Source organism: Balaenoptera acutorostrata, chromosome 13 (assembly GCF_949987535.1).
Source record: "Balaenoptera acutorostrata chromosome 13, mBalAcu1.1, whole genome shotgun sequence".
Lineage (NCBI taxonomy): Eukaryota > Metazoa > Chordata > Mammalia > Artiodactyla > Balaenopteridae > Balaenoptera > Balaenoptera acutorostrata.
Genome location: NC_080076.1, coordinates 17,882,882 through 17,900,485, shown reverse-complemented (window position 1 = coordinate 17,900,485; position 17,604 = coordinate 17,882,882). Strand labels below are relative to the sequence as shown.

Sequence of the window (17,604 nt, the reverse complement as noted above, 5' to 3'; positions counted from 1 at the left end):
CCTATATTATTTTCTAAAAGCTTAATTGTTTTGCCATTTACCCTAAGGTCTGTGATCCATACAGAACTTATTTTTTGTGTATGACATGAAGTAATGGGCCAAGAATTAAGCCCTGCCCCAATGCCTATCTAATTACCCTAGCTCCATTATTAGAAAGAATACCTTTCCTCATGTTCTGACGTGCGAATCTTCTCATTAAATCCCATATCCATAGGTGTATGGATCTGTTTGTAGGCTTTCTGTTCTGTTACACTGGTCTAGTTGTATATCCTTGTCCCAATACTACACAATTAGAGTCTTATTAGAGGTCTTGATAGTTAATACAGCAAGTCCTTCCATCTGCTCTTCTTCATCAAGAATAGCTTGACTAGGGAATTCCCTGGCGGTCCAGGGGTCAGGACTCTGCACTTCCACTGCAGGAAACCCAGGTTCCATCCCTCGTTGGGGAACTAGAATCCCACAAGCCATGCGGTGTGGCCAAAACAAACAAAACCCCAAAAAGAATAGCTTGACTGTTCTTTGATTTTTTGCATCCTCACATGGATTTTTTTTTTTTTTTTTAATTTACTTATGGCTGCTTTGAGTCTCTGTTGCTGCACTCTGGCTTTCTCTAGTTGTGGCGAGCGGGGGTTACTCTTCATTGCGGTGCGTGGGCTTCTCACTGTGGTGGCTTCTCTTGTTGTGGAGCACGGGCTCTTGGCGCACAGGCTTCAGTAGTTGTGGCACACGGGCTCAGTAGTTGTGGCTTGCAGGCTCTAGAGCGCAGGCTCAGTAGTTGTGGCGCACGGGCTTAGTTGCTCTGTGGCATGTGGAGTCTTCCCGGACCAGGGCTCGAACCTGTTTCCCCTGCATTGGCAGGCAGATTCTTAACCACTGTGCCACCAGGGAAGTCCTCACATAGATTTTAGAAGCAGCTTGTCAAATCCCAAAAACTGAAAGGAAAGAAAGAAGAAAGAAAGGGAAGGAGAGAAATCTGCTGAGATTTTTATTAAAGATTTGGTTGGATCTATAGATCAACGTGGAGAGAATTAAACTTTTTACAATATTGAGTCTTCCAATCCATTTATTTAGTACTTTTTAATTTCTCTAACAAAGTTTATAGGTTTCTTTGTCAAAGTTTTACATACCTATTGTTAGATTTATTTCTATGTACTTGATGTTTTAATCCTATTATAAATGGTATCGTCTTCGTTTTCTGTTTGTTGTGTTATATAGAAATACAGTTGATTTTTGTCTGTGGATTTGAGTCTAGGAACCTTGCTAAATTCTCATATTCATTCTAATAGTTTATCTGTGTATAATCTTGGATTTTCTATGGATGTTAATCAATATTGATGTTTGTATGTTCATCTTAAAACTGACCACCTTATTGAGCTTTCTTATTCTAATAATTTGAGTATTGAAGCTTTTGGGTTTTCTAGGTTAAAAAATCATATTAACTTATTTTTATGAGGGTTCTGTTTCTGCCTAGAGAAGCAAGATAGGGTAGCTGTTAGGTACAAGGAGTTTGGAATCTGACTACCTGAGTTTGAAACCCAACTCTATTACTTTCTATGTAATCTTAAGTAATTTGCTTAATCCTCTGTGACTCAGGATAATTAATTGTAAACCACCCTATAGGTTGATTTTAAAAATTAAATGAGTTAGTACAACTTCAAAAATGCCCATCAAATCATGAGCACTCAGTTTATGTTGAATTTTGTCATTTTATCAATTAGTTTCATTCCTTTTAAAATTCCCACTTCTTATTGTTTTTTCTTATTTTATTGCATTGGATACTTTTCCAGCATAATACTGAATGATACTGGTGCTTTCAGGCCTCACCTGAAACTTAACACATTGAAATGTTCCTTCTAGGTTTTTTTTTTTAGTTGTTTTGTTTATCATAATTTGACATATATGTAATCATCTTTAACTGCACTTATGAATCTGGTATTAAATTCTACAAGGGGGAGATAATTTTCCAGTAGAAATTCGTTTTTTCAAACTATGCTGTTTACATAATGATGAAAATCATTAATAATGGAATTATTTCTTTTTAAACATCATTGAAATCCTGTTGCAAAAGGAGGCACCGACCCTTCTACCTTCCTGAAGATTCATTGGTGTAGCCTTTCCAAAAAGGTGCTGATTGTTAATGTAATGATACCCCTTTGGATGTTTGGGATATGTTCAGGGGTGTTCATAGCCACACGGAGCTGTTGGCCAGTCCTTTTTTAGGACAGTATCACATTCTTGAGCTTTTAATTTTGCTATATTCCAAGGAAGCTGGAGAATGTCTTCAGTTTTCTTTTCATAAAGAGTATACAGATACAGGTTTTGAGTCATTATATAACTAAGAGTGCTTCCCTGCAGGAAAGACCACCTGAACTGCATAAATTCTAACATTACAACTATGGTATCAATTTTGCTCTTCATTTCCTCCAATGCTATGTATTTCTCATTTTCCTGCAAGAATTTTTTTTGTCTTTCCCATCTCTTATCTTAATTGTGTTTTTTTTTATTACCTACTATTATTTATAGAGTTCTGTCTTGTTTTCTTCTGAATCATTTTCTGTTCCTGTTTCATAGACGCCATCTCTTTTTGCATTATCTTGAGAGACCAAATGATTCTCTAAAATGTTCTTTAAGTTTCTATAAGATATTTTCAGATGAATTTTCTCTGATTTCAGATGGTGGTCTGTTTTTCTGTTTTCCAGTATTTTCCATCTCTTTCCTTCTGTCTATGTATTCATACTCAAATGAGAAAAACCCAGTCAGGCCTGATACAGTTAATAGGAAGGCTGTGTGTTGTCCTCACAGCCTCCTTTCTGGATGTTGGTGCACTCACCCTTGTAGACCGACACTGAATTGCCAATTGATATACCTAACCCAGCTCCTACAGTCTAACCAGTTTTCTTGTAATTTGGCCCTGCTGGACTGACATGGATTCATCTCCTGCGTCCATTCCTCAGCTGCTGACAAGCTGGTCAAATGGTGTATGTGCATCAGTCCCCAAAATAGCAAGCGCCAAATCTTCCTCTTGTCCGTACGCTCACCTGGAGCACTCTTTGGAAACAAACCTCCCAGGGTTTGATCTACCACTGGAGTCCTTCTTCTACCCACCCCACCCTCAATTTTTTTGCCCAATTGTTTATTGAGAGTTGCAGTTCTCAATTAGTAGGTAGAAGGGAGTGGACAGCACTCTGGCTGTTTCTAAAGGCATCACCTATCAAGTTGAGTGATGGCTGCTTAATTTGAATTTCTGAACAGCTGGAGGACTCAGGTGTTATTTTTTCAATTCAATTCCATTGGCCTTGTGTTTAGGTGTGAATTCCTCAGAAATGCCCCCCGTGCAGGTTGACGGCAGTCCTAGTGTTCAGTTCGGTGAGTTTTACCTTTTATTCTAGGTCTTCGAGATCATTTTAGTGGGAAGTTAGGAGAGGCTGTACTGGGTTCTCCTAACCACTTTTAGTGAGATGTTCTATCCAGAATTAAATATTTGTTTTAGCAACTCACAGCTTCCTGGATAGCTTGCCGAGTACAGATATGCAGCAGATCTAAAGGTCTGTCTTTGCCAGGCTTCTTCCTAGGCAGAATAGATGACCAGGAATCGTGATTTCAAAGGCTGAGTGCCCCCTAAAGATTTATTCTAATAGCCAAGGGGGAAATAAAAACACCACTGAACTGGTAATAAGGGAATGTGGGTTCTCAGGGCTCGGTCACTGACTCCCTGTGGTCAGCGCTGGGCAAATCATGACACCTCTAAGAGCCCCAGACTCCTTATATCTAAAATAAAGGATAGGACCAAATGGTCTCTAACGTCCTGCCATTCTAGGACTCGGTGGTTTTACCAGCTGGCCTGGAACATCTGCTGTTAGAAACCTGTTCCTTGGGGCTCCCCTTTTACTCCCAGAGTTTCTGCTGAAAGGGAAGCCGAGGAGGAGAAGGCACATCCACGCTGGGTGAGCGAGCCCCAGCTACAGGCAGAACCTGCTGGGAGGGACGGTAGGAGGAGCGGGCAACTCGGGTGCAGAGGCCTGGCGACCCTCCTCTGGAGATCCGCCCTCTGGGGCCACACTGGGCCTCTATATAAGCAAGTCTCAGGCATCAAAGGACCCCATTTGCTGAGTCCCCTTCAGGGACTTTGTATTGAAGGGAAAATAGGGATAGGAAATTAAACTTGTTTTCTTCAGAGGATGTCTTTGAGGCAAGGGAACTGCGAATGCTGACCGGATGGCTGCCTCTCATGTGACAATAAATAGACCTGGGAGGCGCTGGTTTGTCACAACCAACCTGTTTATAACCCAACCCAAGTGAAGTCTCGGGCGGCGGGGTTTTGAGGGAGCGCAGAGAGTTAGCACTTATCACCCATGATTTCCAAATGGGAGGAAGAGGGCACCACAGGGATACCCAGATGGGCAGAGACGTGCCCCAGGTCAGAAGTGAAGCTTAAGGTGGGGCTCAAGCGTTCCGGGCAATGCCAGGCTTCCTGGGGTTGCTGTCTTTTCTGCACTTGGATGCGACCCCTTCCAGGGCCTCCAGAATGAGGGTTGTGTGCTTACGCATGCGTGGTCCCCTGCGCTCTTGTTTTTTCTCCCTCCTCTCTCCTTTCCCTCTCTCCCTTTTCCCTCCTGCTCTGGCGTCTCCCGACCATAATATTTGCTCTCACAAGCCAGGCAGCAGCTACCTCACTGGTACATGGGTTGTTCAGCCCAGAGTGCCTTGGCTGTCCAGGATAATTTGCTAAATGGTTTAGAGGTTTTTCTCGCCAGGGAAGGCCAGTTAGAAGGGAGTGAAAGGAGGGATAAAACCCCAGGGACCGGGAATGACTCCAAATCCATTCACGCAGTGCAACTTGCCTGTTTCTGCTCTTGGCCACCCAAATGGACGCTGGTCTGGATGTCACCGGCTCTGCTGCCTGAGCGATGGGCATCTGGTCTGTGAGAAAAGCCAGCTCCAACCTGGAGACAAAGCCATTAAGTTTCCCGTTTGACTCAGGCCAGGGATGTTTGGAGAAACAAGAGGGAAGTTGGAGTTTAGCTCTCAGGGGCCAAGTTCACCCTACCGGCTCTGTGACCATCTGGACCAAGGTGGCGTTCAATAATAAGGTCAGGAATCAAAGAGAAGCAGGGAAAACTGTAAAGCATCTAACTGCAAACTACTTATAGTTTCCAAATTTTAAAGAGCACAAGATAATCAAATGATGATGAAAAGATCTTGTCCTTTGCAGCCCCTCCCCCTTCATCAAGCCCTCCCGCCTCCCCGGTGAGTGATTGGTGCGCCACCCTCTGGCCTTAGTGGCCAGTGCTCAGAGCCTGAGCCCCAAGTCCTGTGTGTCACACCCCTCCTCTCCAGGTCCCTGTAGCCGTGTGCCAGCACCTCTCCCTTTGCTGGCCCGAGAAGCCTGCATTGATGGCATTGTTCAGCACTGATGGCTTCCCGAACATTAAATATGTACTATCAGAGTATGTAACTCTTCTATTCTTGCTTCCCTATTTGAACGCAAGGGATGCTGTTATTATTTTAAAAGCTCTTGAATATGCAAATTAGTTCCAGAGGACGGGAGCTTCCTGGACGCCATCACTCCTCCCATCCTAACAGTAACAAAGGGAAGTAAAAGGAGTTGATTTCCCTCTTCTTACCTCAAAACCCCACAGGAGTCTCCAAACAAGGCTGGAGGTACAAATACGACCTTACTTTTGTAATTGATTTTTCCAGCATAACCCAGTTGGTTGCCTCAGTTGATCTTTCCAACCCGACTCCAGCCCCTGTGGGTGTGCCCTTGTTGCTGGAGCGGGTTACTCTCCCGCTCTGCACAGCCCTTGGAAGACGGCAGCTTCAGGCTTTCCAGCTGAAAGCTGGAAACGATTCTCCTTCGGCATTGTTTTCAAACCCATATACTCGGAGGTTAAGTGACCACGCTGAAAAATGCACACCCCGATGACTTCCTTCCCCACCCCACCCGGTGCCCTGGCAAGATCACATTGAACAATTCAGGGAAAGTATTCACTGAATGCAAGGAGAGTAGAGCATGTCTGCATTATTTATTAGGGGCTAACAATACCCATCATATGTAGAATGTATTTGGACATAAATTAGTGATGTTAGGAAACACCAGGGGTCCAAAACCTATTAGGATCTCTGACACGTATGTAAAAGCACATCACAGTCTTACCTTTTCTACGAGGCTGGGAATTGGCTCTGAGACAGCTTCACAAGGAAAACAAAAATCTTTAACCTTTTGTTTGCTATAAGCCCTCTGGACAGTTCATCTACCGTTGAGTAAGTCTTGGCAAATCATTTCAGACTATGAATTCTTAACCTCACTTTCTCACCCCCCTTCCTCTTTCTTCTTTCTCTATGATGGAAGGAAGGATATTTACATTTACTGAGCACCTACTGTGCACACCAACATTACAGCTAGCCCCTTGATGTCCAGAGGGGTTTGCATTAATATCCCCACTTTATAGATGAGAAAACTGAGGCTCAAGGTCATGCAGCTGATAAGTGGCCAACGTGGAATTTGAAACCAGGTCATGACTTCAAGCTGAGATTTCTTACCCTACATTCGACTCCCTGCCTGGGCAGGAAGGCAACAGCTGTTCTTTGCTTCTTTGTCAGCTGTATATCACCACAGGAATGCCACATAACACAGAACCACAAAACCGGTGGCATAAAGCCATGAATGTTTATTTTTGCTCAGGAGTCTACGGGTCAGCTGGGCAGTTCTGCTGGTCCAGGCCACGCTTGAGGGGTCTCAGCTGGGCTCGCTGCAGTCAGCTGCTGGGGCAGCTGGGGTGGGCTGACCCAGGCTGGCCCGGGCTTGTCGTGTGGTGGCCAGAGCTCCAAGAGCGTGAACAAAGCACTCGGCTTCTCGAGGCCTGGGCTGTCCCTTCTGCCACATTCAGTGGGCCAAAGCAAATCGCCAGACCAGCCCAGATCCAGGAAAGACAGACAAACTCCTTCGCGTGCTGGAGGGGAGCTGCAGAGTGACATTGCAGGAGATAGGGATGGTGGGAGGAGAAGAATTGGGGCCAATTTTGCAATTAGTCAGCCTCAGTTCCCACTGTGGGGCTGCCTTGCTTCCTTGGGGGCACCTGCTTCCTGGAAGACTCAGCTCCCCCATCTCCAAGCCTGCGCTCAGAGCCGTTTCTCATTTGTACTGAGGACGTTGTACAGAATGACTGCGGAGGGGGATTTAAACGGCCCTCTTCCAAAGGGGAAGGGGTGCAGTCTGTCTGGCAGGGGTTAAGCCTTCCACTGACCGGATGAAGCTGAAGCAGGAGGCTTTGAGCATCAGCCAGCACAGGAGGGGAGCCTGGGGGCGGGGCAGCCAGCCTGGGGGCAGAAACCACACTGAGAAAGATTCTTCTAGGCCTACACCTGAGACTTGGGCGCTTCTTCCAGATACCTCTTGGAGGGTGGCTTTCCGTTGCCCATCCTCGAGCGTCTCCGGACATGGTATCATGTTCGTGGAGCCAGACTTCCCCTCCTCTGCGGGGGCTCGGCCCCTCACCTCCCCACGGGCCTCTGCAAGCACCTCTCTTTGGCCTGTATGTTTGTGGTTTCCAGGGAGGAGGGTTGGAAGGAAAGGTCCATTTCCGCAGGACACCAGGGCTAACTGGTCGACACGGGAGGTGATGCTGGGCTGTGAGGGAGGAGGAGCGTGGAGCTGGGGGGCAGGAGCGGGGAGGAAGGGGAGCACGGGGGCAGAAGAGGGAAGGGCCGCTGGATTCCTGGAGGACTGGGACAGGCCAGAAAGCTCATGAGAAAGAGACAACCAGTGGAGAGCAAACAAATCGGCAAGATCAGAGATGAGAGGACAAGCCAAAGGGGGCCGACGTTTCCAGACCTCGACACCACATTGTACCACGACTGCCCTGCTGCTAACTCACGCTCGGCACCTACTCAGACCACCTTCACCAGCAGATCATTCACGACCCCTGCAAGGCGGTCCTGGAGGTTAAAGATACAGAAGCTTCAAGTCCAGAAGGAAAGAAAAGCCCTGATTCCATTTCCCACTAAGGCAGGTGGGGTAAGTATCCCCCAAAGAGGCACCTGCCCAACATGGGACTTGAGAGGCAGAGTGGATTGTGTATAACAGCTCGCAGGTTAACAGCCAACGATGGCCTTAATTCGTCTGACCCCTCGAGGAGATGTCGCTGAGGAAGATAGCATTTGTACAGTACCAGGCAGAGGGAGAGGACCATGGAGGGCAAATCCATCCGAAGGATGGAATGGACCTGGCAATCATTTCTGGTCCAGTCACCACAAGGGAGAGGGAGGCCCAGTGATCATACCCAGGTCACACGGCTAGTGAATGGCAGAGCTGAATTTGAACTTGGGTTGGATGGAAACTGCCCTGACCTCATCCATTTTAGTCTTCTCCCTGCGTCAGTTACCTCAAGAAAAATAAAACTACAAAGGCTTTTGTTTCAAGTCTGTAATTCATTTCCATGAGACATTTTCCTTTCCTGTCAGTTTGTTGACAGGAGCCCGAGGGACCCTTCTGGTACTTGTAACTCTGTAGCAAATCATGAGATGGGGCCGGATTCTCCAAAAACAAATGGGAGCGTTTCAGCCCAATACAGCAAAAGTTGTTCAACAGGGACCTGAATTCTTGGGGCAAAATCCCAGTAGCATGGGTAGTTTCAGCTCCAGAGCAGGGAGGACCGGGGAGTCGGGCCGGTGTTGGGTGCCTCTTGCTTCCCCGGCCCCTCAGGACCGAGGGAGGCTGGGAAGGGGTTTCCAGGCCAACGTCTCAGCCCCGGCGCTAGTCGTGTCACCCTAAACAAGTCACTGAACCTTCACCAACTGCAAAATGGGAATCCACACCTCTGCCCCACGTTCCCCTCAGAGAGCTTGTGGAAAGTGCTGGGACTTCCCCGGCACTCCGGTGGTTAAGACGCGCCGATGCAGGGGGTACGGGTTCGATCCCTGGTCGGGGAACCAAGATCCCGCATGCCACGGGGTACGGCCAAAAATAAAAAAATAAAATAAAAATAAAGAGAGAAAGTGCTCATGGGGGTCCAGACCTTGCCTGCCTCTCAGGCTCACCTCGCTGACCTCTAGCTCCCCACGTGAAACCGACAGCCCCAGACCCGACAGGAGCGCCGACGTTCTGTGACTCAGGTGTGAGGATGGAGTTATGGGCGGAAGGAGACGCGCACGGGCCTTGAAGAGCTGAAGCCCCTGCAGCTGTGGAACCAGGCGTTAAGGCGAAGCGTGGGTCCAGGATGACCCCCAGCCTGGATCAGCCTCGCAGAGCCAGCTCGTTCCCATCCACCCTGACCCTGCAGACACTCACAGCCGAGGTCGCTCCGCCCGGCCGGGTCTAGGCACGGGCCCTCCCAGAGGAGACCAAGGCGAAAACCAGGCAGGCGGCGTAGAGGTGGCGGCCCTCCCCAGCTTTGCTTCTCCCTCCCAGCCTGCCTCCCTTCCCCTCCCCACGGCTCGGGCCCTGGCTTCCCATGGCTCTCCACCCCTAGCAGGCAAATACCAAAGACCTTCGTCCCAAGAAGGAAAATTAGGGGTGGGTGAAAATGAGGCTTTTCCATCAGAGAAACGACACAGCCACTGCCCTCTGTGGTCGGCGCCAGGGCCCTCCCCGGGGTGACGCACTGCTTTTCGTGGCCTTCTTAATATTATTTTTTGAGTCTCTGGTACCGCCCCTCACCCTGTCTCACCTCCCTTTGAGCCCCCTCCTGATGGGAACGACTTCTGGCTTTACAACCTTGCCACGTGCCTGACGGGGCGCGCCTTCGTGCTGCCCGTGTGCGGGCGCTGGACAGCGCTGTGGCCAGTTCCCCTGGGCGCCCGAGGACAGCTGGGCTCCTGAGAATACCCAGGAGCAGCCTGACCGTGTGCGGAGCAGAGAGAACGGGCCAGTGGTAGAGAGAAGTTCTTCCTTCTCTCCTGGTTTAGGAAGATCAGCTCAAGGGAAGTGGCGCATGCTTGGAGATGCACTTTCGTCTCTGACCCGCTGAGGATGGCCACCTGGGAAAAGGTGAATTGGCATCTCACGATCTCGGGGAGGGCTTGTGCCTTGAACCAGGGCTTCCCTTCTTATTATTTCACCCTGGGAAACCAGTGGTTTGAAAAATTTGTCTACCCAGGACCCTACTTAGGCAGCAGCTGTCACCTCTGTTACTAATCACAGATGCCTCTATCTGTATATACCTGCCAGTCCCAGGTCCTGGTCCACGGGAGACAGGCAGCCTTCTCCATCTGAGCTGATATTGTTCTTGCCCCCAAAAGGAGGGAAAAGGCACTGTAGCCCCAGTAGGTAGCCTCATTGTGGGCAAAAGCAAATGATTTCTCCCTGTTTTTGAAATAGAAATGAGCCCTCAAACCTCCATGACCCACACAGGGACCACTTCCCCAGGAGAGGAAGGAAGATGGAGAATGAGGGATTTCTCTCTCTTCCCGTCAGGCAGCACACACACATCGCCCCGTGGTACACCCTCCCTGCTTCCTTTCTAGAAGAGGGAGGAGAAGCAGATCCCAGTGCCTGCAGGAGTCTGGGCTAACCTCTCACCCTCCTGGAGCAGAGTTTATCGTGAGTGGCAGGAACTCACTCCATCCACACCACTGATGAACACCGTCTGTTGGGTTTCTAACACACATTCCTGGGCCGTAGGGAGCTACTTGGCATTTCCCTAGCTGTTTTGAAATGGGCATTTGTAGCGTGTAATGTTCTAACACCAAAACCATTTACACTCTGACTGTGCCTCTGGGCAAAGCTAGCTTCACACTTTGAGAAATTCTGAGGTTCCCACCTTCCTGCCAGCTTCCAGACATCATTCAATCTGTCTACTTTTTCTTAGACTTTCAAAGCAGGTGTTTGCCCTCTTGTCTGTATTTTCCTTCAGCTCCTGACTAACTGCTTTTGTAAGAATCATGAGGTGGCAACTGCCAGCTCAAGTGAGGACTTGGGGCAGGTTATGTACCTGCAGCCTCATTATTTTGGGCTTTTGGACTTGCCGTACATTGGCAGACCACAGGCTGCAGCTTTGTATTTGTTGGCGTAGAGTCTGTTGGCTTTGGAGAGCTGTTGGGAAGGCATACACAGGATCTGATGATCTGTTCTCTCTCTGCAGGTTGCTGAACGTTAAACTTTTAACATTTGTTTCTTAAATCATATGTAGATATATCTTCAAGTATAACCTGACAGGCCAACATGGACCTGCATCAATACTGTCTAAACTCCCTATTAAAAGTGCAAATACACCACCACACCAGTCAGAAGGACCATCATTAAAGAGTCTACAAATAATAAATGCTGGAGAGGGTGTGGAGAAAAGGGAACCCTCCTACTCTTTTGCCGGGAATGTAAAGTGGTGGAGCCAGTATGGAGAACAGTATGGAGGTTCCTTAAAAAACTAAAAATAGGACTTCCTGGCAGTCCAGTGGTTAAGACTCCACACTTCCGATGCAGGGGGTGTGGGTTCGATCCCTGGTCGGGGACCTAGGATCCCCCATGCCAAAAATTAAAAAAAAAAACAAAACTAAAAACAGAGCTACCATATGACCCTGAAACCCCACTCTTGGGCATATATCCAGAGAAAACTCTTAATTTGAAAAGATATATGCACCCCAATGTTCATAGCAGCACTATTTACCATAGCCAAGACGTGGAAGCAACATAAATATCCATTGACAGATTAATGGATAAAGAAGGTGTGGTACATACACACACACACACGCACAGACACACACACACACACAAACACAATGGAATACTACTCAGCCATAAAAAGAATGAAATAATGCCATCTGCAGCAACATGGATGGACCTAGAGATTATCATATTAAGTGAAGTAAGTCAGACAGAGAAAGACAAATATATGATATCACTTATATGTGGAATCTAAAAAATGATACAGATGAACTTATTTACCAACAAAAAATAGACTCACAGATGTAGAAAACAAATTTATGGTTACCAAAGGGGATAGCAGGGGATGGGGAGGGAGAGATAAATTAGGAGTTTGGGATTAACAGATGCACACTACTGTATATAAAATAAAGAACAAGGACCTACTGTACAGCACAGGGAACTATATTCAATATCTCCCCAGATTCCAGAACACTGCCCCTCCAGGTGAAAGTCAGAATCTCTGGGGGGGTAGAACCTCCGAGGCTGCCGTGCAGATAGAGTCCCTCTAAGGTGCCAATGGCGTGGGTGCCATTTCTGTAGGGGAGAAAGATGGACAGACCCAAGGGCTGGATTCTTGCCCTGGGTCTGCAGCCAACCTGGAATGTGACCTCAGGTCAATCGCTGACACCCTCAGGTCTCCATTTATTTCATTTTAAAATGAGAATAATTGTGCTGCTTATCTTCCTCAGGATTCCTGGGGGTATGCAGCCAGAGGGACAGTGGGGAGGGAGCATTCACACGCTTTGCCTCACGTAAGCCTCTGCAGAGGTGAGCACCTTATTTCCATTATGCAGATGAGGAAGTCGGGGCACTGAAAGGTTAAGTCATTCACCGAGGTCCCAAGTCTTGTAGGTGAAGGAGCACAGGTGAGAGAATCCAGGCGTCTGGTTCCAGAACATTCCATTCCATCAGGGTGCTCCTCTGAGATTTTAGAAATCAGGTAGATGTTTGCGAGTCAAACCGAGGCATATGGGCCAGCAGCAGCTGCATCACCTGGGAGCTCATTAGAAATGCAGGTTCTCGGGCCGCGCCTGGGTTGACTGCCTCAGAATCTGCATTTGAGCAAGCTTTCCAGATGATCCCTGTGCACCTTGAACTCTAGAAGCGCTGTTGTAGAGGATTGCACTAGAGAGAGGAAGTCTACAGATGAGGTTATGGTAAATATCCAAAACTCCAACAAAAGTGTAAGATCCTCCCAGGGATAATCAAAGAAGAAATCATTACCGGGAAATTCCTGTGGGAGAAGGGTGACTGTAAGCCGTTTCAGCCCTTTCTCTCTGAGTTCCCATTTCGGGGGAAGCGCCCCTTATCTGAAAACGTCCAAACCTCCCAAGAGAATGGGGTTTTGGATGGAAACATATTGTTTTTATAGGTGTGTATGTGTGTGTTGTGTTTAATTGTCAAAGGTAATATGTTTACTTTTAGAAATGAGAGAAGGAAAAATCAGGAAGAGAGGGTTTAGCAAAGCTGACATAGCCCAACAGTGTTCCTTTTTGAGGGTTCTCCGGCTCCTGCCCTTTTTATCATGGCTTTTCACTTATTTCAGGAGTGATCCTTTATGGCAGATAGCATCCACCAGGGAGGATGGCCAGTTGGGTAGGGGGAAGTTCAGCTTCCAGAATATCTTTTCTATGAGTGTGGGTCCTTAGGTTAAATCCAAAGACCCATCAGTTTGAAGGATGTTCCCCTGATACTCAAACTGCAGCCAGCGGCCCCACTATACCGAATGCTCCCTGCAGAATGCAAAGAGTAGAAAATGGCCTGACCCAAAGCTCAGAAGCAAAACTCACAAATCAGGGCTTTGAGAAGTATGAAAAGGCTTCCAGACAACACTCCAGACTGCTAGCCTTAGGGGAATGTCAGTTGAGTACAAAGAAATTCTCAACCTGGGGCCGGAATGTCCAGTAGGATTTGATCCAGGGAAGGATGCTCAAAGCCGGCCCTCTGCTCCCTCCTCGCCTTTCCTGGATTAGCTCTGTTGAGGCGGCACAAAACCCCTGGATGAGCTGCGGTTTCTGTCCAGTGATTTTAGCACATGTTCTCATGTTTAAATTTGTGATTTGTATGCACAATATTATTTAGCCCTTAAAAGTGACTTTTCTGAGACCCAATCTGTCTGTGAAGTGTGCAAATTGCTGAAAGAGTCAAGACACCACTTGTCATCAACATCCCAAGCATTCATTTATGTCCGTGGCTCCAAAAAGAGCCAGTGGGAAATATCACACAGACCTGATCCCTGCCTTCTAGAAACTTGTAGGGTAAGGCAGAGGTAGTGACACATAAATTAATGTCCTGGCTGCATATGGCAACCCAGATGTGGATACCCATCTACTGAATCAGAGACTCTGCATCTACTGATTGACACATCTAGGGCCATAAAATAATCCACTGTAAATTTGAGTTCTTTTGCCAACCTCAGCCCTGGTCTTCTTATATTGGCTTCACTTCAGACCAGCCAAATTAAAACTGGTTAAACCAATTTTTTTCACAGTCTTTCCCTCCCTGTTTGATTTTTTTTTTTTTTCTCTGAAGTCTAGAAGAAGGGGATTTGGGGTCGGGATGATACCATCACTCTGTCACTTCTAATTTCATTCTGTTAACGATTTTTTGAGTCGCGAGGGTGGAAGCTTTGATTCTGAGAAATTACGCACTTTTAAGTTTTGACTCCAGAAAGTCATTGTGGCTCATCTGTAAACAATTCTAGCGGGTGACTATAAAAGAGGAACTTAGTAGCCAGGCTTCCCCCTGGGGAAGTCATTGATCCCTTCAGAGCACCTAATTTCACAGATAAAGGAGGTGGGGGTGGGAGTGGGGGCTAGGGAGTGAAAGAGAAAGCAAGGGCGTTTGCTTCAAAACCAGACTGTGTAAACAGCCCTGCTCTTTCCTCCTTTCTCCCTTCCCCCACTAACCGATGCTTTCCATCACCTGTAGATGAACTGGGAAGGCTGGTTATTGACAGCTGGGCAATTTGCACAATAAAGTTTAACGGTTTACATCCCCTTTGACTTTACATCCCCAATGACTTTGTCAATGTTCTCAATGGATCACGTTCTCGGGTGCCGGTTCTCACGCTCGCACTGACTCTCTCCTTCTTCTCTTCCCCTTCAAGCGTGCAAACGCAAAGAGCAAGAACCAAACAAAGACAGGAACAATTCCCAGAAGAAATCCCGCCTGGTGTTCACCGACCTCCAACGCCGAACGCTCTTCGCCATCTTCAAGGAGAACAAACGCCCATCCAAGGAGATGCAGATCACCATTTCCCAGCAGCTGGGCCTGGAGCTCACGACCGTCAGCAACTTCTTCATGAATGCCCGGCGCCGCAGCCTGGAGAAGTGGCAGGACGATCTGAGCACAGGGGGCTCCTCGTCCACCTCCGGCACCTGTACCAAAGCGTGATGGAAGGACTCTCAGTTGGGCACAAGTCACCTCCAAATGAGGACAACAGATACCAAAAGAGAATGCAAAGGAAAACGACGCTGGATTCTTAGCTGGGGCCCTTCACTGGTGATTTGAAAGCACAATTCTCTTGAAAAGAAAATTCTATTCTAGCTGTAATCATAGGCCAGGTGTTCTTTTTGTTCGTTGGTTTTTAATGGCTATGGAGTCCAAGTGCAAGCTGAAAACTAATCTCTTTGAACCGGACATTGTCCTCTGAGCGAGTGTGCTAAGCACCTCAGAAACCCAAATGGGGCCTTTCTGCAGCAAGTCAGTTTCAGTGTGGTGTCAGTCAAGCTCAGGATTGCTTAGAATGTCAACGGTCCCACTTTGAGTCCTGTCAACCTCTTGCAGTCAAAGTTCCCATGAGTGATAGTGGGACTTTGAATGACCTCATTTGCTTTCCAAGTGCTTAGCCTCATCATACCATAGTTCACCAACGTTCACAGCCATAACATAGAAAAACATCAGAATGACAATTACTGAGCACAAGTTTTAAATATGGAAGTTAAAAAAAAGAATCCAAGGACCTGTTTTTCCAACTCAGGCATCTTTTTCATTGAATGGTTTAGAAAGCTTTAAGTTGATCCAGTTTACAATTTTCTTTTCCTTACCTCCTGGAAATCTCACGTGGTCTTGGATCCATCAAAAAAAACCAGATCAGTTCACTTGAGCTCAAAGTATCAAGCACAACGAAGATAAACAGAGAAGTAAGGAAGGTTCTGGATTCACCGCATCTAGATTTTCAAGACATCAATTAAGAAGTCATGAGGGAATCATTGGGAATACGGCTTCAAGCACATTTTGCAGTTTGTTACAAATTCTGTTTGTACATAATGCAGATGCACACTCAGGAGGCCAATTTAACTGTTACAGTACACGGAGCAAATGCAGCATTTTAAAAGATCTAGATTTTTTTAGATCATAAATGTGTCCTTCTTGGTTATCTGTCACCTGGTTCCTCCTATTGTGCATTATGACCACCACATAATACATTCTTGTTCTTTCAGATTTGGGTTGTTCCCTTGTCCATCCCATCGGTAGGGACGTTTTCAGTGTTTCATAGCAAGGAAAAAATAAATAATTCAAACCACCATACATGTTACTCATAACCGTCATCTAGTCCTGAATCTCTTCCATTGTTGAATCATCTAGCAAAACAGCTGAATAAATCTGGAGAAAACACAGCACACCAAAGAAGCAGAATACTGCAAACCAAAGACATTTATTACTTGCCATTTTCTAGCCTGAAAAATACTGTGATTACTTCTTAGAAGTCAGAAAACCTCTGCAACTCCGAATGGCATTCAGCTCTTGCATTTGGTTCATCATCGGGCTGAGTGGACCGGCTACACCAAGGATGTTAGCCAAGCCACCCAGCAAGTGGCTTTGTGGTTCCTGGCTGTCACCTTCCCACGGCAAATGGAAGAGTGCCCACAGAACCCTGGGAGATTGCAGAGGTCACCATGTGCATATTTACCAGTGAATGGCCCCAGGTGGGCACCACGGGGGTGTTCAAAGCAAGCCAAACACTGCAATGATTCTTTACAGACACTTGAGACTGACTTTTTTATGAATTGCTTAATCGAAACCAAAGAAACTTTTTCTGCACCTACTTCTGCAACAAACAAAACTGTCCCATTAAAATGAATAAATAAATAAAAACGTAAATCACCGAAAATCACCACCAACGAGAAGGAAGCACGCCAGAAAAGAAAAAAAAAAAAAAAAACCAGAAACAGAAAAACAGCGAGACACACTGTGTTCAAACAGACCTCTTGGGACATTTTTTGGAAGCAGATTTTAAAGAAAGGGTTGACACAGGAAGAGAAATAGGAAAAGCCTCCGTTGCTGCTGCTTCATTTGACAACTCATGCGGTAATCTTAAAGTTGAAGATTGTCTTTAATTTGTGCCTATGCAGTTTTTCAAAAGAACACGGAACAGAGCAACAGAAACCTCAACAGCTACAATACCAAAGATGAGGATTTCTCACACCTTTGTTTCAGTTCATTATCTCCTCTTGCCTGGCTTAAATACTAATAGCGCCATTGATCTGTGTAAAGGTAATCAATTTTGTTTCTGAGCAACGAAAGGAAAAGGTCATTTGTTTGATTTTATTGTTTCCCTATCATTTTGTTTTATGGCTTTCTACCCAACATGGAATCTCTCAAAAGGTTCCATGGAATCCAAGTTTAAGATGTTGGGATACTGAACAGTTCTCCTCTCTGCTCGGCAGAGCGTGGGGAATAATATTGTCACTTGAACGTTCTATGCTTAATCCTTAGTCTTGGTTCCTTCTATGTTCAGAGTCTCATCATCAGGGGAGGGAAGGGGAGTGAGGGTCAGGGGTAGGGGTCTTGGTGACACATCCTCTCCCAAGCCACAGAACCAAAGAATTTATAGAGGAATTGACAAGCCTCATCTTCATGTGATTGCTACATCCTAACAGGGCTTCATTGGGGGTGGGGGAAAACGTGTAAAAATAATTGTCAGTTTCTACTTTTCTATTAGCTTTTTAAAAATCAGC

The 17,604-nt window shown here is 46.7% G+C and overlaps 1 protein-coding gene across 1 annotated transcript in view; it reads left to right on the top strand.

Annotated features, from left to right (window-relative positions):
- ONECUT2 (one cut homeobox 2) overlaps positions 1-17,379 on the top strand; it is a 41,570-nt gene extending 24,191 nt beyond the window's left edge. Inside the window, exon 2 of the mRNA XM_028168979.2 lies at positions 14,751-17,379. Coding sequence (XP_028024780.2) covers positions 14,751-15,037 — 287 coding nt within the window. The 3' untranslated portion in view covers positions 15,038-17,379. The remainder of the gene's footprint in view (positions 1-14,750) is intronic.
- The last annotated feature ends 225 nt before the right edge of the window (positions 17,380-17,604 follow it).